General features: G+C 45.3%; 1 protein-coding gene across 1 annotated transcript in view; it reads right to left on the bottom strand.

The window, feature by feature from the left end:
• Positions 1 to 9: 9 nt before the first annotated feature.
• The window catches only part of LOC149302064 (calpain-1 catalytic subunit), a 35,391-nt gene continuing 16,431 nt past the window's right edge, over positions 10 to 18,969 (bottom strand). The window contains exons 4-22 of the mRNA XM_089483497.1: positions 17,367 to 17,485; positions 14,394 to 14,527; positions 14,037 to 14,205; positions 13,472 to 13,555; positions 13,189 to 13,274; positions 12,792 to 12,866; positions 10,975 to 11,135; positions 9,586 to 9,761; positions 9,468 to 9,479; positions 8,989 to 9,200; positions 7,999 to 8,038; positions 6,512 to 6,577; positions 5,427 to 5,484; positions 5,022 to 5,086; positions 4,243 to 4,311; positions 4,004 to 4,082; positions 3,543 to 3,659; positions 3,179 to 3,237; positions 10 to 2,532 (exon numbers count right to left, since the gene is read on the bottom strand). Coding sequence (XP_089339623.1) covers positions 2,506 to 2,532; positions 3,179 to 3,237; positions 3,543 to 3,659; positions 4,004 to 4,082; positions 4,243 to 4,311; positions 5,022 to 5,086; positions 5,427 to 5,484; positions 6,512 to 6,577; positions 7,999 to 8,038; positions 8,989 to 9,200; positions 9,468 to 9,479; positions 9,586 to 9,761; positions 10,975 to 11,135; positions 12,792 to 12,866; positions 13,189 to 13,274; positions 13,472 to 13,555; positions 14,037 to 14,205; positions 14,394 to 14,527; positions 17,367 to 17,485 — 1,808 coding nt within the window. The 3' untranslated portion in view covers positions 10 to 2,505. The remainder of the gene's footprint in view (positions 2,533 to 3,178; positions 3,238 to 3,542; positions 3,660 to 4,003; positions 4,083 to 4,242; positions 4,312 to 5,021; positions 5,087 to 5,426; positions 5,485 to 6,511; positions 6,578 to 7,998; positions 8,039 to 8,988; positions 9,201 to 9,467; positions 9,480 to 9,585; positions 9,762 to 10,974; positions 11,136 to 12,791; positions 12,867 to 13,188; positions 13,275 to 13,471; positions 13,556 to 14,036; positions 14,206 to 14,393; positions 14,528 to 17,366; positions 17,486 to 18,969) is intronic.

Genomic DNA, 18,969 nt, shown 5'->3' with positions numbered 1-18,969 from the left:
CCCGCGCTCTCGCTTTCCATAGTAGCGCTTTATTCGTCTTATTTACTTTGGCAACCAGAGATAATCTTTTTCTACAATACAAAAACCAAGTCTGGAAAAATAATAAATCGAAAGAGGATGATAAAACAGTAGTACCCAATATCATGAAACGGGAAATGGAAACTCGCTGGTGTGTGTGTGTGTGTGTGTGTGTGTGTGTGTGTGTGTGTGTATATATATATATATATATATATATATATATAATTACAGGAGCGAGGGCTACTTTTTGGACCGAAAAGTGCATTGTGGTAACCTGCAGGCAACTGAAACCAAGCCCCAAAGTGTGCATTAAAGAGGCATTAAAGGGGCATTGGTGGTGCCCTATTGCTTCCCAGCATCAAGCATAGGAAAAAGCAGGCAAGTTTATAGGGCAATAGCAAAAGTCCCTCTGGAGCAATATTGCCAAGAAAATTCCATGATAGATTTGCCGTTAAGAGCCTTCCAAGTATTGTCAAGCATTGAAATGCTTCCCCCAAAAATAGTGTGTGTGTGTGTGTATTATATATATATTTGCATCCAGACACACACACATATATATAGCAAAATTGGCTTCAAGGGTGAAGGGATAAAGTAAGACTCCAGATCATTTCTTTTCCTGGCTTCCCAACATAAAAATAGTGCAGATTTTGGAGGCAACGTCTTATAAATAATGACTTATTGGTCGCCGATTGTTTTACAAAGGTGCGACAAAGACCCTTTGAATACTTTCAGTAATTCAGTTACCTTCTATACAATGGATCTTAGAACATTTTAATTACTTTTCTAGTTATAAGGTGTCTGGACTCAACCACATTTTGACCCCAAAAGATGCTTCCTCTGCGATCATTACACTGTTTTCAAAGGAACACTTGCATTATTTTGGCATTAAAGTGCATGCAGTTTCCTTTTTGGATCACGGCCGCTTACTTTTCTGTGCCTCAGACTGAAGATATATTCAAAGGTAACCGTGTTGGCCCTGTATAGCAAAGGTAGTCGAATGCTTTCCATTTAATGGATCTGCTCTAACTAGGGCCAACAAGGGGATCCAAGCCCAGGTAGCATAGTTGTTGTTGGGTGTCTTCGTTTCCGATTGATGGCAACCCTAAGGCGGACCTAAAGAGACGGCGTATTGTAGTGGTTTGAGCGTTGGACCAGGACACTGGGAGACCAGGGTTCGAAACCACGTTCAGCCATGGAAACCTAATGGGTGAGCAAGGCACACTCTTTCAGCCTCAGAGGAAAGCAATTGCAAAACACACCTCTGAAGAAATCTTCCAAAGAAAGCCCCATGATCGGCTCACCTGAAGATCTTGCCAAGAAAACCCCATGATAGATTCGCCTTAAGGTTGCCATTACTGGGAGACCTTGGGCAAGTCACACTCTCTCAGCCTCAGAGCAAGGGAAGAGCAAAAATCCCCCCAAAGAAATATTGCCAAGAAAACCTCATGATACGTTCACCTTAAGGCCTTGCCAACAAAATCTCATAATAGATTTGCCTTAAGGTCTTGCCAAGAAAAGCCCATGATAGATTTGCTTTAAGGTCGCCATGAAACCCAATGGGAGACCTAGGGCAAGTCACACTCTCTCAGCCTCAGAGCAAGGCAATAGCAAAACATCCCTCTGAACAAATCATGCCAAGAAAACCCCGCAATACGTTCACCTTAGGGTCCCCTTGAGCAAGAAATACTTTAAAGACGCATGGCAACACCACCAAAATGAACCCATTGCAGGGTTTGGATGAAAGGGGCTTTGCCTTCCCTAATAGGCTGAGAGAATGAGATTGCCTATGGTCAACTAGTCCGCTTCCGTGGCCAAACGGAGAGTTGAACCTGGGTCTCCCAGCATCCTAGTCCAACGCTCAAAGCATGCCGCACTTTTAAGCCCAGGACAACAGGAGAAAACATCCTGGAAAAGTCCAGACAATAAGACTAATACTATCTTAAGACAGAGCTTAAGATGTCTTAATATGTAATATGTCTTAAGACAGAGCTTGGAAAAGGTTTCTTGGACTCCATCTCCAAAGCAAAGCATTAGCTGGTGTGGGATATTTGAAAAGAGCGCCTCTTTGGTCATGCTTTCCCTCTGCTTCTCCATGTGCAATATCAGGAGAAAGGTTTTGGCACAGCGTGGCATGACTCCTTGGCACGGCCTCTTGCTTAGAGACGTGTCGAGAGCGAGACGTGGCGGCTTTGGGCGGCGCCAAATTAGAAAGACGTCCAAGGCCACAAGGGTCCAGGCACAGTGGTGGGAGCCAAGAGAGAGTCCGTCTTGGTGTGCAAAGGCCATGTGGGACGTGGCGCAGTGTGGCGTTGCATCGGCGTGTCGGGGTGCGTGTGTTCCTTTCCTGGAAGGAGTGGTTGCGGCAATAGCAAAAAGAAAGGCGAGAAGCCGTCTTATAGTGACGCAAGGCACTTGCGGGTAAGAAATAGTAACAAAAGGTGTCCAAGGAAGGCCAGACAGCCATGCAGGGTTGGCGCGTCGCTTCTTTCAGGCAAACATGGTTAGCTGTATCCACTGTGGAAGAGAAAAGTATTTTATTTTTGACTACTTGTATGTACAGCGCTGTGTAAAAGTCGCATTGAAGGAGATAGAAATTCCTAGAGAGGACACTCTGCTAGGCCTTTGTAGCTCCTCCAGTGAAACTCTATGGTCAACTTTAACCAGTCGCACTGAAGGACCTAGATTCCTAGAGAGGACACTCCGCTAGGCCTTTGTAGCTCCTCCAGTGAAACTCTATGGTCAACTTTAACCAGTCTCACTGAAGGACCTAGATTCCTAGAGAGGACACTCCGCTAGGCCTTTGTAGCTCCTCCAGTGAAACTCTATGGTCAACTTTAACCAGTCTCACTGAAGGACCTAGATTCCTAGACAGGACACTCCGCTAGGCCTTTGTAACTCCTCCAGTGAAACTCTATGGTCAACTTTAACCAGTTGCACTGAAGGACCTAGATTCCTAGAGAGGACACTCCGCTAGGCCTTTGTAGCTCCTTCAGCGCAACTCTATGGTCAACTTTAAATAAAAGTCGCACCGGAGGACACAGAAGGCTTTGAATAATAATTCTATTGAAACTATTCCAGAACTGTTTTGATTTCCTTCCCCAGCATTTGAATCTCTGAGCCCCAGCAAAATATTGCAGTGCTATGACTGCAAGGACGTTACCTTAACCAAGTCAAAGGTGACAATCCCATCTTTGTCGGAGTCCAGGGCCAGGAAAAACCCTGAAAAGGAACATAAGAAAAAAGAGATTAATTAATTCTAATTCTAATTAAACTGGAAGCGACCCTAAGGCAAACCCATTATAGGGTTTTCTTGGCCTGTTCAGAGAAGGTTTGCCATTGCCTTCCCTTGAGGCTGAGAGAGTGTGACTTGCCCAACGTCACCCAGTGGGTTTCTGTAGCCGAGCCGGGATTCGAACCCTGGTCTCCGGAGTCATACCCCTGAACCATAAATGCAAGAAGCTGCCTTCAATTTCCATCACGTCACACTATTGTCCACCTCAAGATCTATGGGAAAAGGCACTTACGGTACATGGTTTCGAGCCGAATGAGGCAGCAGACAAAGTTGTCAAAGTCAATCGCCAAGTCGGGCTCCGCGTAGCGAGTGATGATCAATTCATAGAGCTTCTTGTTCAGCTTGAAACCTGCCAAGGAAACACACAGCCAAAATACTTGCTTCCGCTTACCCATACCATACCGGTTTTATTGCGTTTTAGCAAACGGCCATTGTACACAATTTTGCGTTCTATACTCAGAGGCCCCGATCCTGCAATTTAAATTGCATCGATTGTATGGTGTTCTATAAGACAAATGCAATCAATGCAATTTAAATTGCACGATCGGCACCTCCGAGTACTAATGTGTATTATATTTAATTTGCAGAATGTGCACCATAGGCAGGTGTATTTTATTTTATCTGTTTTAACTGATTGTATGTACAGCTCTATATAAATAATAATAATGATGATAATGATAAGGAACAGCTCACCTGCCGACTCCAGAGCCATCCGCATCTCATAAGCGCTCATGCTTCCCGACTTGTCTAAATCGAACTTCCTAAAGACGGCCTTAAAATTGGGGGGGAAAGGTGGGGGAAAGAGAAAAATATTCAAATAAGATATATATATATATATATATATATATATATATATATATATATGGCGCAAACCATTTCCCTCTAACTGTGGTGCTCCATCTTCTCTTAGCTATAAATGGATGCAAACTTACCAAGTAGCCTCTGATTTTGGTCCAAAGGATGTTGAACTCCACCAGTCCCAGTTTTCCGTTTCCATCTCTCTGAGCAAAGAAGGGACCGGTTAAGGAAACATTCCTACAGAGATGTCACACTTTCCTTTTCCAACATCGCTTGACTTCCTTTTGTGATACGGCAATCTAAACACTGAGGTCTGGATCTAAAGAACTGTGCAACGAGTTCGATTTGCCCCTAAAGCAGTGGTTCTAAATCTTCCTAATTCCCTCAACCTTTTAATGCAGTTTCTCACGTTGTGGTGACCTCCCCCAACCATAAAATTGTGGCGTCTCCGATCCTAAGGCCATCCTAAGGAAACATGTGTTTTCCGATGGTCTTAAGTGACCCCTGTGAAATGGTCGTTCAAACCCCAAAGGGGTCGCAACCCACAGGTTGGGAATCGCTGCACTAAGCGGTTTTTGTTTTTGCACTTTCTGAAACCAGGAAGATTGTCCCGCATAGATATAAACCATAAATCCTCCGCTACACAACCATGATGGCTCCGTTTCCAAGTAACAATAAGCCAGGATAAAAATGTGCATTGGTCAGAGATGTGAGTCCGTTGGCCAGCAAGTTTCATGGCTTCCGATAGACTAACATGAGTCTCCCAGGTTTGAACCCAACATCTAACCATTACACCACAGTGCTTCTCTTATATAATGCATGCAAAGCATCTGATATATTCAGGAATTGTAACTAATACTGGTAGTAGCATTGTTAGCAACCAAAAAAGCTCATAACTGGAGGGGTAGGATACGTCCATGAGATTCACCATACTCCGACAGGACTCCAAACTGAAACCTTTGGTACGGAGGTCTTTATCTGCAGAATAAAGCAGAGAACGTTTAAAAACCTGATCTTGACTTGAACGAATAAAGTCTGCAAACGCCAGACAGACGACAAGAAGAAAAAAGCTCTGTCTCACGGCAAAGAGATGAATGATAACCATTCAATACAAGCATCAGTAGTAGCGCAAAGAAAGAACATCTGAATGAGGCTGAGAGAGTGTGACTTGCCCAAGCTTACGCATTGGGTTTCATGGCCAAGCAGGGAATCAAACCCTGGTCTCCAGAGTCAAACACAAACACTGAGACCACAACAGTCTGTACTTGACCCTATTTTTTAAGAGGAGAGGAGGATGAGGATGAATTTCTATGCTTACGTTTTCCGATGATCCTATTGAGGATAGTCTGCAGTTCGCGGACGCTGATCTCCATATCCTGAAAGGAAAGGCAAACGGTCTCAATTTTGTCTTCTTAAAATTCAACTCAACATTGTGAAATTGAAAGCGTTCATGGCTGGCACCCATCGTTTTTTGTGGGTTTTTCTCTGAAGATGCCAGCCGCAGATGCCAGCGAAATGTCAGGGATAAATTCTTCAAGAGCATGGCCACATAGCCCCCAAAACGCCCCCACAACTCAACATTGTTTTCAATCCCAGCCACTAGCATTAGTTATATTCCTAGTTCTATAGTTCTTAAAGGGAAAAGATTCTTCGACTGCCCTCAACCTGGGCATCTCAGTAAAACATCGAAATCAAGAATAGGCAAAGTGCTATCGTCACGATGTTAAGTTAAGAGACCTAGAAACATCTTTTAGGGTAAGCACCTTCAACATGTTGTGTGTGTTGGGTGCCATCGAGTCATTTACGATTTATGGAGACCCAAAGGTGAACCTATCCTGGGGTATTCTGGGCACAATCTGTTCCATTGCCTTCCCTTTGAGGCTGAGAGTATGTGACGTGCCCAAAGTCAGCTGAGCTGGGATGAAATTTCCATCCATCATGGCCAGCACTGCCAATGACCAGGGATGCTGAGAGTTGCAGTCCAGCGCCATCTGGAGTGCCACGCACTTTGCCCACTTCTACCAGAAACAGTTTCCCCCAAGGAAGAAAGTTACATGGCCCAAAGGTGTTGATGGTGAACCTTTTGGAGGCTGAGTGCCCAAACTGCCACCCAAAACCCACTTATTTATTGCAAAGTGCCATGTCCCTCTGGCTTTCTAGTAACAAACTCTGTGCTGGGGCGACAGTACATGTGCCCACAAAGAGGGCTCTGAGTGTCACCTCTGGCACACGTGCCACAGGTTCACCATCAACTTATCCTGTCTCCTCTGATGGAGTTTCCTTGCCCTTCCCCTTCCTGTTCCTCTTGCAGGCCCCTTTTTCAACCTGTGCCATCTTGCAAGAGGAGGAATATGGTTCTTGACACAAGGCTTTATTTTCTTCTTGTCACAGTTATATACTCACTGCTCCGGCTAGTTGCCGGAAGAGCTGCTTGAAGCCCTCGTCGATCTCGCTTTCGGAAAGCACTTTCTATGGATGGAGAGAAAGGAGAAGCGTCAGACTGGAAGACATCCCAACTGGTCCTGGAGGTAGGACTTCACATGCTATGTCTTTGGGGCTTGCTTTCTTGGGCCAGTTAAAATCATGGTGACCACGTCTCCTTAGTTATACAGTCGGCCCTCTGTTTTCACGGGGGATCCATTCCGGACCCCCCGCAAAAATGGAGATTTGCCAATTAACAAGCCCCTTAGGCTTGAATGGGGCGTGTGCCCACAGGGCGTGCACCATGGTGGGGTGCCCCATTGAGAATAACAGAGGTCATCAATCCTTGAACATTGAAGACCGCGGATATCAAGTCCGCAAGAACGGAGGAGCGACTGTATTACGTGTTTTGTTATTGGTGAGAGTGGGCTAGATTTCATGCAAGAAGAGGTTGCTTGGCTGGCTCATGGCACAGCAGCCGATAGTGAATCTTTAGCAACTGAGATATCTTGTAGCCCCTTTGAGACTAACTAAGGAAAGAAGCTTTTGTAGATTTGTTTGCTTCCACAGATGCATTCAGATGCATTCTGTCTTTAGTTTAGTCTCAAAGGTGCTAACTGGTTATGGTTGTGCAATGTCTTTTAGCATCGTGTTTTTAATTTATTGTCTTTTTATGTTTGGTTTTGCTTCAAGATGTTGGTCTTAATCTATGGTCAGGTGCTCCAAGTACTTCTTCTGGTGGAAAGGTAGGATATGAATTATACAAGCAAGCAATCCAGCCTCCCCCCGCCATGCAAAAATTGGAGAGAATCACTGAGTAGAACATTTCAATCTTGGGAGATCTTGCAGCACCTTTGAGACTCACTGAAAGAAAGAAGTTGGCAGCAGGAGCTGTCCTAGACTTCAGTCTATTTCTTCAGATGCATTAAGTAGCCTTAAGCCTAGGAAAGCTCCTGCTGCCAACTTCTTTCTTTCAGCGCGTCTCAAAGGTGCTACAAGATCTCTTCTACAGACTAACACGGCTATATCTTTGAATTTTAATACTGGGTTGAAAATCATGAACAAAGGGCCCCGCAAAGAGGCAATCCTTTCTCCATGGTTAGTCAGCCCTCCATATCCACAGATTCTTTATCGACAGGTTCAAACATCCACGGCTTGAAAATATAAACTTGCCATATTATATAATGGGATTTGGGATTCCACAGATTTTGATGTCCACGAAGGGGTCCTGAAACCAAACCCCAGCGGATAAAAAGACTCAGTGTAAGATTAGGAGGTGCAAGGGATATTTCTTCTCTCAAATACAAATGTATACAAATCTACATTTGTCTACAGGTAAGCTGCCCTGAGTCCCAGCCCTGAGAAGGGCAGGATACTACTACTACTACTACTACTACTACTACAGGTAACCCCTTTGAAAGGCATGCACGGTGTTTGAAAGCCTTTGAAAACCCCCAAAGGATTCCTACCTCATCTGGGAGATTCGCCTGGATCTGATCGTCCATCTCCCTGAAAAAGAGACACACAAAGAAAAGAAAAATCTCTCAGGAATAATCCAGTATAGCATATAAAGGTGAGTAAACATTATAGAAAATAGGATTATAAAGCAGGGGATGGAAGGAGGAGAGGCAAAAAGACGGACAAAAGAGAAACCGTTGGCACCTCTGGCAGGTCTTAAGACATATTTTTAAGTTTCAGGATCCTGATTTCAAAGCCTTGAATATATGAGATGAGAAACAGTGTGGCACTGCTGCTTGCTTTTTTTTCGAGTTTAAAACTTTATTGTAGTAGTTTAATATTATTTGAATATATTATTTTTGCATTTGTAAAAATTGTATTGTGTTTAACGTTGCATGCCGCCCTGATTCCAAATCCTGGGAGAAGGGCGGGATATCAATAAATATAATAAATAAACATTTAAGGGAGCTTCCTATGTTCCAGAAGAAGGGTCTGACCTCTGCGGCAAAGCCACTGCTCAAGAGGAACTAGCTTGTGAAGTCAAAGGCTTTCACAGCCGGCATCCATAGTTTTTCTGTGGGTGTTTCGGGCCACGTGGCCACATTCAGGGGGAATTTATTCCTGACATTTCGCCTGCAACCATGGCTGGCATCTTCAGAGAATGCTGGCATGGAAGAGAGTGGGCTATATAGGCCTTGCCATCAACAACAGAACAATACACAGATTAACATGGAAATCACTCCTCCCTATGCAGGGTCACACAGTGTGTATGTATGTATGTGTATGTGTATGTGTGTGTATACACATATACACCTCACTCTCTTCCATGCCAGCATTCTCTGAAAATGCCAGCCACAGATGCTGGCGAAACGTCAGGAATAAATTCTTCCAGGATGCACCAACACAGCCCCCGCCCCCCAAATAACCCACAGAAAACTATAGTAACTGGCTTGTTGCTGATCCCTGCTTAAGGAAAGTAGCCTTGGCAATGGAGGACTTACACCGTCCCTGCTTTGTTCTCCGAGAAGACCCTCAGCACAAAGTCCCCTTCCTTGTTTGGCTCGAAGGTGGAAGGCACCACAATATACTCTCCTGGAGGTAGCTTGAAGCGGGTGCTGACCTCTCGCAGGTTGATGAACTGCTCGGATCGGGCCCGCGAGGAATTGGCGAGGAAGAAGTCACGTTTCAGGTGGACCGAAGGCTGTCCTATATGCTGCCAGAGAGAAGGAGATGCGTCTTGAAGAAAGGCATCACTTCCCTGACAAGGGATACTGGGCAGGAAAGGACCATAGCGCTTGTTTTGCAAAACGGTCCAGGTTGCATTACTGGTACCTCCCGATAGCAAAGGGACGTCCCACATGAAACCCCAGAAAATCCCTGCCAGAAGGAGTAGGTAATACCGAGCTAGAGAGACCAATATCTTCAATAGGGATGGAAAATGGCATCACTTACTCAATGGAGAGAGGTTTTGGATACATACCTCTGGTGGAACCTGCAGAGAGACACAAAAATAAAGAAATCATCAGTCCCAAAAGCCAGAGGTACAGCATCAAACCAATGCCAAACAGGGCACCCTCGATCATGCCCTCAGGTAGTACCTCATAGACTGCAAAGCCAATGGTCTCCATGTCCTTGCCAAGCCGCCGCTCTCGGCGCCGGTGCTTCTGCATCAGTGCAAGAAGGAAACTGCAGCCCGGTTCTCTCCGGTCTTCCTCATCATCATGGTCGATCTCATCAAGGCGTATCTTAAACTGGGGATTGATCCAGAACGTGGCTGAAGGAGGCAAGACGTGGAATGAAGAAGAGATAGCACACGGCTGGAAGCATGGATGGCACCCACGATAGGCATCGCAGGGCTTCATGCAGTGTCTTGGCTCAGGACTTCTACTCCCTGACCTGTTTGTCTTCTGCAAGGATCTCAAAAGGCACAAAACCTAGAAGTAGCAGCTGCCTTGGCTTCTTGATCTGGCAACTAGAGTGGTAAACCTGTGTCATTCTACTTCATGCTCTTCTGTACCAACTTAAAAGAAGATGGAGTTTACCTAAGGCAGGAATGGACAGAGCAAGGACTGCATAATGCATGCCATCCCAAACACTTTTATGCAACCCCCTGGTCCTGCCATCCAATACAAGGGTGGGACATAAATGGCCAACCTCACCCCAGAAGGATCCATGGGGCACAACTGGCCATTTCAAACCAACCCCCAGACTTATTTTTTAGGCACAGTGGGCCATTTCTGAACACTGCATGGCCAGAAACAGGTCCTTGGGGGATAAAATGAGTCAAAATAGTCAACCACAGCGGCTTAACAGGCTGCCCCTTAGGAATGGCTGCAGCCGTTCCTTTACTCGCCGGATCAGAGCCGCGGAAACTACATGCCGCAGCCCCAATCTGGCCTTTCCATGACACAAAAATGTGCCACAAAAAGCAGCTCCTTTTTTGTCACGGAAAGGGCAGCCTAGCCATGGCCATGTAAGCACTGCACCAAAGACGTGGCATGACACTGGCCACCATATGGTCAGGTGTCCGACGTGCGGACGGCACATCCCCATTCTGCCCCAAGGCTGGTGTATAATAACGCCAGTCTGTACAGCCTGAGAGTCATCAGAACAGGCTGAGGATCAATGAAGTGCTGCCTATGGCAGTATCTTGACCTCAAGTCATTTCTGACAACGCAGAAATTTTGCCCACCCAAAAGTGAAAAAAAACTTAGATGTATCCCTCTAAGGTAGATACACTAGCATGCAAGGGATTTTCTGGTCAGCAAGTCATAGAACCATAGAGTTGGAAAGGGCCCCATGGACCATGGAGTCCGATCCCCTGCTCAATGTTTTTGTCCTGCAAATTCATCAAGAATATGACCGTCTCTTTCATGCCTGTAGCCTGTATCCAGAGTCAGGTTGCCCATCTTTTTTGCTGTTTGTGTGAACCATACCATGCATTTTCCCAACGCAAGATGCGCAACTCCCAACATGGCACCCCCTACCTGGAAAATTCCTGCAGCCGCCAGCCGTGCTTCCCCTTCGCCAGGTCCCGTCGTACAGCGTTGTGTTCCACTTCCGGAACTTGCGCGACTTCAGGGCGTCTGGCGTGAGGTTGCAGATCTCAAGGCGGGAGAACTCCCTGAGAAAGTCTTGGAAGGACATCCTGCAGGGCAAAGAGTACAGCGAACTCAGGGCAGCCACACTTGCTTTTGTGTCTGGATATACACAAAGTTGTATGTTTGCCCAAATGACAAATACCCTAAGATTTTTTAAAGGAGTTTATTGTTCTTGTTTCAGACTTACAGCAACCTATCATGGGGTTTTCTTGCCAAGATTTATTCAGGGGAGGAGGTTTGCCGTCCTTCCTCTGAAAGCATTTGACTTGTCCAACATATTGGTGGAATTCGAAGATATAGCTGCTGGAAGAAATGAATTGGCAGCATGAGCATCTGAGGAAGTAGACTGAAGTCTAGGAAAGCTCATGCTGCCAATTTCTTTCTTCCAGCGAGTCTCAAAGGTGCTACAAGATCTCTCTAAGTACTTGTCCAAAATATGTCCACTAGTTTTCCATGCCTGACTGCTCTCCTAAACTCTTATCGCAATATAGAATCATAGAATCACAGAGTTGGAAGGGACCCCAAAGGCCATCCAGTCCGACCTCATTCTGCCATGCAGGAACTCATGATCAAAGCATCCCCATTGACAGATGGCCATCCAGCCTCTGTTTAAAAACCTCCAAAGGAGGAGACTGCACCGCACTCCAAGGAAGTGTCTTCCACTGTCCAACAGCTCTTACTGTCAGGAAGAGCTTCCTAATGTTTAGTGGAATCTCTTTTCGTGTAGCTTGCATCCATTGCTTTGGGTCCATTGTTAAAAACAAACCCAGCAGGCAAATGGAGAGAAGTGCATTTATGTTTCTGCCTCTGCATGACATAGAAGCACTTTTGTTTCTACCAACTATAAAAGCATAGGAAAAAGGCATAAAAGCATCCCTTTTGACAATCTGGAAAAATCCGTTTGGCAAAAGGGACATTTTAACCACCATCTCCCACACTTTTATGAATGGAGGATAATCAAAGTGCTTTGATGTCATGCGGAGACAGAAAGAGAAATGCACTCCTCTCTGTTGGTGTACTGGGTTTGTTATTAATGCAATAAATCTCATAGTTCAACACTCAAACCACTACGTCACGCTGGTGGAATTAATAATGACAATAATCCAAGGCAATTAATAATGAATAAGAGGCTCAACAGACCACCTGTTTTTGCTGTGGAGGGATACCGCAGCAGCCAAACTGCACGGCGTCCCTTCTTTTTACGGCACGATCCGGACACCATGAATGCGCCATAGACGAAATGTCACACATCCATGACGTAAGCGCAGTGCAGCGACATCTGGGTGCTGCACCGCGCTTTTGTCATCATGGCAGCCCCCTTGCGGACAGGAGGCTGTCATGATGGCAGTGTCCTTATGGACTAGGGTTCCGGAGCATGCAGACGCTGCACATTCCCAAACCCTAGAATCAATGCCAGGATGGTGCTTCCTGCAGGTCTGTACCAGGCCTAAGTTAACAATACCATTATTAAAATAAGCTGATTAAAATAGTGAAATGTTAAGATGTTTCAAAAGCCATTAAAGCTGGTAATAAGAGGGAGAAACTAAAGATGAAATGACCCTTGAACAACTGAATGTAGCCGTTACCTTTGAATGGGTGTCTTCTAGGATAAGCAACTGGATGTAAGTCATAGTCTGGAAGCCTCTTGTACCTGAGCAAGTATTTAAAAATGGATTGCTAAGCCAAACAGAAACGGCACCTACCAGAATTCGCCATCTTCCATTTTAATTCTCAGTTGCTGCCCAATGGATGGATCCACCACGTTCCACTCTCCAGAGCTGTAATAAATAAATCAGTGACGGAGCAATTATCAGACAATGGGTCTTCATCTAAAATCAAATTATTATTATTATTATTATTATTATTATTATTATTATTATTATTATTATTATTATATTCATTTATATCCCACCCTTCTCCCAGGGCTGGGACTCAGGCATTGATAAAAGAAGACTGTAAGTAAAGCTCTTGTATCTTGAACCCCATGGAAACAAATGATGCACACAACTCGTGTGAATGAGTTTGTGTAGCCTTTGCTGCGATATTTTCCCTCTCTCCGAAACATCTTTCTAATACACATTCAAAGCTCCATCTACTTACTTATCACTCCAGGCTCCGGTCCATTCCACTTCTCCCCAGGGATTTCGTATCCGGATCAGACTGACCCTCTGCCCTCGATAGTTGATCTGCGCATGGACAGAGAGGAGGAAAAAAGGCATGTCAAGCAATTGCTAATAAAGCTTCTTCCATGGACAGTGGTTCAAAAGCAGACTGCATTCTCTTTTATTGTGGATTATTTCAGTTTGATGCTTTACCGAAGTGGTGAAACCCGCTCAATTTTGGTTTGACCGTCATTCCCAAAAAGCACCGAAGGGACTGTTACCTGCTCCGCTCCAGTGACAGAATAGGCATGGCCTTTCACCAGCTTCTTGAAAGTGACGGCTTCCATGTCGAAAGCGCTTGTAATCTGAAATTAGAGATTGGGAGATGAAGAGAAGGGAAAAAAATAAATTGCAGCAGCTAAACCACAATTTTAAAAGCTCCCAAGAACATAAGACTTTGTAAGAAGAGAGTGAAATACTTGATGCAGAGAGGATCAGATATGTTGTCTAGCAGGGACTGTGCAAGAGGATTAGTCTGTCTTGATCTGTAATCTGCATTTAGGAGCCATTAGCTTTAGAAAAGACTTGCTCTTGGTGGAGCAGATGGGAAGAACTGGTCTTGATATGAATCAAGATAGTAGCTTGTCTTTTTTGGACACTCCTTGCAGGTCTGGCAGTGGAGACCATCATGGTACATATCTTCACATTGTATTGGGTCCACTTGCCATGAAGACCCAAAATTGAGTTGCTTGCAAACTTAACCCAGGTCTCCACTAGATTGGAAATGCAACCCACCAAGAAGGCGTCAGTTGTTCTGTGGGACCTGCAAGCTGTTGGCATACTCACATCAATGGAGCAACCCATGAGAGATCCCCTCTCCAGGGCCTTCAAGATGATTTGGAAGAGGTCGCTCGGTGGCTTGCGGAGATCGTACCACTCGGTCACGCCTCCTGTGAAGTCTTCAAACCCTTCGGAGGTGCTCCCTCCAGACAGAGCCTCATAGCATCCGTTCAACCTAGAGTAAGAGCGGAAGAGTATTGGCTCCTTCCAAGTCTAGGAACATAAGCTGGGTGGTGCAACCATGTTGTTCCCATTTAAGTGAGGCCAGGATTGGCCATGAAATCAGTCTGTGATGGATGTGGCGCAAACCCAAACCTTCCTGCAATAGCCAACCATTGAGAGATATCCCACTGGGACGCTTACTTGGCATAGGCCTTTTCAAGAAGGGCGCTCCAGAATTCGGTGCCTTCTGCGGAGTGCACAAACACCAGTTTGCCATCTTTGGTTGGGAGCAGGTCATCCACCACCACATCTACCCACTCGCCAAATTGCCAGATCTGTATTGGGTGCAAGACGGAAAGAGAAAGGCCCGTTAGAAACGGCACATCTAACCTTTGCGTCAACACCACAGAATTAATGCAGCTTGACAACACTTTTAAGCCCCATGGCTCAAGGCTAGGGATTTCTCGGATCTGTCGTTTTGTGAGTCTTCTCTGTCAGAGGGCCCTGGTGCCAAAACAAACTACACATCCCGGGATCCCACAGGACAGAACCATGGAAGTTAAAGCAGTGTCAAACTACATTAATTCTCCAGCGTGGCAGCAGCCCTTGTCATCTTAAACTCTGTTAGGATCACACACTTCCCATCAAATTATGGTTCTGTATGCTGGGCTAATTCTGGATGGTGAATATAAGGAAGCATTCAGTTGGACACAATACACTGTTAAACACTTTATCCTCAAAACAACCCTATGGGTTAGGTCAAGCTGAGAGACTATGGCCTGGTACAGATGGGTGGAAAGCGCCGTCCTTGGGCCAAAATTAGGGTTTGAGAGTACGCAGTGACCACATGCTCCCTAACCCTAATCCATAAGGACGGTGCCATCATGGCGGCCTCACGTCCACAAGGGGGTCACCATGATGACGGCAGCGTGGGGCAGCATCCAGATATCATTGCACCGTGCTTGCGTCATGGATGCATGACAGTGCGCCAATGGCACACTCATGGCGCCTGGACCGCGCCGTAAAAAGAACCTGCTTTTAGCAGCAAAAATGGGCGGCTCCATACTGCCCTTTTGAGGTGGTCTGTCAAGCCCCCAAGTCTGGTCCAAATTCAACAATGTGAAATTTATGGCTCCCTGGGGATTCAAGCAGGGAATTTCCAAGTCCTGGAGCCTTATCGCATGACAAAAGTAAGCTGACATGCAGTGTGAGAGAAGTGGCTTTCTGCTTGCCTGTATGCATAACACCGTAGCACTTTATTTCTTCTTCCAGAGCAAGAGGGTCATAAAGCCATACCTTTTGCCAAACGGGATTTTTCCAGTGCGACAAAAGACATGGCTTTATGACCCTCTCCCTTGGGAAGAGCAGTGCTTTGAAGGCATACGGAGAGGTAAGTGTAAAGCTGCTTCTCTCTCGCTGCATTTCGTCTTTCTTTGGTCATGCGCTAAGACCTTTCATCCAAATGGCTGTAATAAAGTTGTTACTACTACTACTACTACTACTACTATTATTATTATTATTAATCACTGCAATATACTTTTTGGAATATTTTCAAGTTGTGGAGGGCTGAATCCGTGGATAAAAAATATCTGGATACAGAGGATTGGCTGTATTGATCTTGTGCTTTCTGACCAGCGAAGAAGCAATTGACCCATACCTGCTTTTGACACTAACTCAGGTTTACATCAGGTTTCCCGCTTCCACCCGGCTTAGCAATTTTCTCTGAGCGTAACCAACCTTCAAGGGTGGGGAAGGCAATGGTGCGATTGCATTAGACAACCTGCGGCTGTTTCCCTGTGGTTACAAATCAACAGATGCCGCATGAGCCACGCAAGTGGTGGCCTTTGCTCCAAACGGAGAGGCACAAGGCGGTTTCCTTCTCGCTATGTAACACGCCCTAGCCATGCGCCTCCATCTCAAAGACGCAGCCTTGAAATGCTCAGGTCAGATTCCCCAGCCGGGTGGAGTCTCAAGTCACAGATTAAAATAGCAAGCCAGCCTGCCTCTGCTTGCCAAAAAGGTATTGGGTGGGGTGGATGCACAAAAGGTAAGGAAAGGTGTTCGCAGCAGTTCAGGAATAGGCTTTGGGCTAATCTTTTGGTTAGGCAGCTGCAGGGCATAGAGCCAGGCTATGGGAAGCCAGAGCGGAGCAATTTGAATGGGAAGCCAGCCCTGCAAACCGCTCTGGAGTTCCTTTAAAAGGAAGACGAGCAGAAAATTTCAAAAGAGAAATGAATGAACCAAGTGAGTAAAAACAAGAGAGAGAGAGAGATGAAACAAACAGATAGAAATAAATACAGTTGGCTCTCCAATCCGGCAGATTCTTTACTCATGGACGCAACCATCTTTCTGATGGTTCGTTGTAGACAATATTAGGTGATATATCCACGGAGCCTTTATCTATGGGTTCAAGCCTCCCTTGCTTGTAGATATTCCCCAAAACTATAAATGGCAAATAGTGAACCTGGATTTTGCCATTTTTTATAAGGGACTATAGTCAACTTTAACCCCAAAGTTGCATTAAAAGACCTAGAGATTCCTAGAGAGACTACTCCACTAGGCCTTTGTAGCTCCTCCAGTGCTACTATATGGTCAGTGTCTCTCAGACGTTGACCACAGAGTTGTGCTGGAGGACCTAGAGATTCCTAGAGAGGTGTCCTCTCATGTGTTTTTTCATATTCACGGGGGTCTTGTGCCCCTAACCCTAGTGAATACAGAGGGGCAAGTGTATATGTTCTAAGCATGCTGTGATGGGTCTATTGGCCATAAATAAAGATCGTCATTGACTTGAGCATCCATGGATTTTGATATCTGCAGGGGATCCTGGAACCAAATCCCAGCAGATACCACTGTAAAAAGAAATACACTTAGTATTAAGTCAGTATGAGCTTTAGCTTCAACATGGCTAATGGTATGCAGCCCAAACAGTGCCTTTCCGCCACTGGCCATTGTTTCTTCCCATGCAAAAATCCCAGCAATTCTGGAGGGTAACAAGGAACATAGGCGCACATAGCAGAAGAATCAGACTTCCAATAGACTGCTGAGAATGCAACTGTGCCAAAAAGCAAGGTCTCTGGAGGAAGCTATCCTTGTACTCCAAAATGCACACAAAAGACACAATATTTTAAAAAGCACTTTGCATGATCTCAATGACTACGAACAAGAGGCGCTCACCTGGAAATGGAAGATGCCAGCATAGCCGTTCTGGAAGCTTTGTCCATGAGGGACCACGCGATGGAGAAGGGGATCATTCAGCGTGAGCGAAGCAATGGCTGCTAAGAGCCAGCAGTCGCCTGGAAAAAGGCAAGCCAACAAAGTCAAAGGGAGCCAAGGGAAACCTCTCTGGGTGGGGAACTTCATTTCACATTTTTAAACAATGGTTTCTGTTACAAAGAATGAGTCACACGTTTTTGACTCCAGCCAAAAGTTGAACATTTCACATTTCCAGATCTTTATTCGTCCGTTATTATGAGTTGAGCCCTCCTCATCCACGGATTTTTTTATCCACTGATTCAAGCGCCCACGGCTTGAAAATACTTTAAAACCCTACAAATTCCCATAGGCAAGCCTTGCTTTTGCCCTTTTACATAAGGGACACCATTTTACTATGGCTTTATATTTAATGGGACTTGGGCATCCACAGATTTTGGTATCCATGGGGGTCCTGGAATCAAACCCCAGTGGATACCAAGGGTCCACTGCCATAATAATAACAGTAACAACAACAACAACAACAACAATAACAACAACAACAACAACAACAACACTCCATTGCATTTAATGGGACTTGAATATCCACAGATTTTGGTATCCATGGGGGATCCTGGAACCAAACCCCAGCAAATACCAACGGTCCATGGCACATTTCCATGCCACTTTTCTGGCCATGAGCTGAATGCAGTATATGTGGCTCTTTTGTGGAGTAGTGGTTTGAATGTTGGACTACGACTCTGGAGACTAGGGTTCAATTCCTGGCTTGGCCACGGAAACCCACTGGGTGCCCTTGGGCAAGAAGTCACACTCTCTCAGCCTCAGGGGAAGGCAATGGCAAACCTCCTGTGAAGAAATCTTGCCAAGCAAACCCCATGATAGGTTCGCTTTAAGGTTGCCATAAGTCAGAAACAACTTGAAGGAACATAACAACAGCAACAACAAACCTGCCCAACAGCCTTGTGTGGTAGGCCAGGCTGCCCAAGTGATTTTATGGCATAGAGGAGACTAGAACATCACTCTCTTTCAAGCATTTGTCTTGCACAGAGTTCTAGAAGTCTATGGCAAGCCGACAAGGCATTTTAACCAAGAAAGTATGTAGAGAGGTCTTGTAGCACCTTGTATCATCTCTCTCCATACTGATTCCATAGACTAACACGGCTATATCTTTGAATTTGGGTCCCACATTAGGAGAAAGGTGGAATAAAAATAAAATAAAATAAAATAAATAATTTAACCCAGATAAGTTCGTCAGAAAAATAGGGTAGTGTACCTAATAAAATACAGAGCATGCAATATTGTTCCAAACGAACCGTACGCAATGAATTTTTATATTTACGTTCGGGTTTATAGCTTTTATTTGGCAATCTCCAATATTTTTCTTGAACGTCTTACAAGTTGAGTTCCCTTGTGGTCACTTTGGCCCAAACGGAAGGAGAACTAGATGATCTAGAACAGCGATTCCCAAACTTTGGTCCTCCAGGTTTTGGGACTACAACTCCCTGAAGCCCCAGCCATCTTGGCCAACAGTTAGGAATTCTGGGAGATGAAGTCCAAAACATCTGGA

This window comes from Sceloporus occidentalis, unplaced genomic scaffold (genome assembly GCF_023333645.1).
Source record: "Sceloporus occidentalis isolate IW3139 unplaced genomic scaffold, rSceOcc1.0.p SCAF_20, whole genome shotgun sequence".
Classification (NCBI taxonomy): Eukaryota; Metazoa; Chordata; class Lepidosauria; order Squamata; family Phrynosomatidae; genus Sceloporus; species Sceloporus occidentalis.
This window is presented reverse-complemented; position numbering and strand designations above follow the sequence as displayed.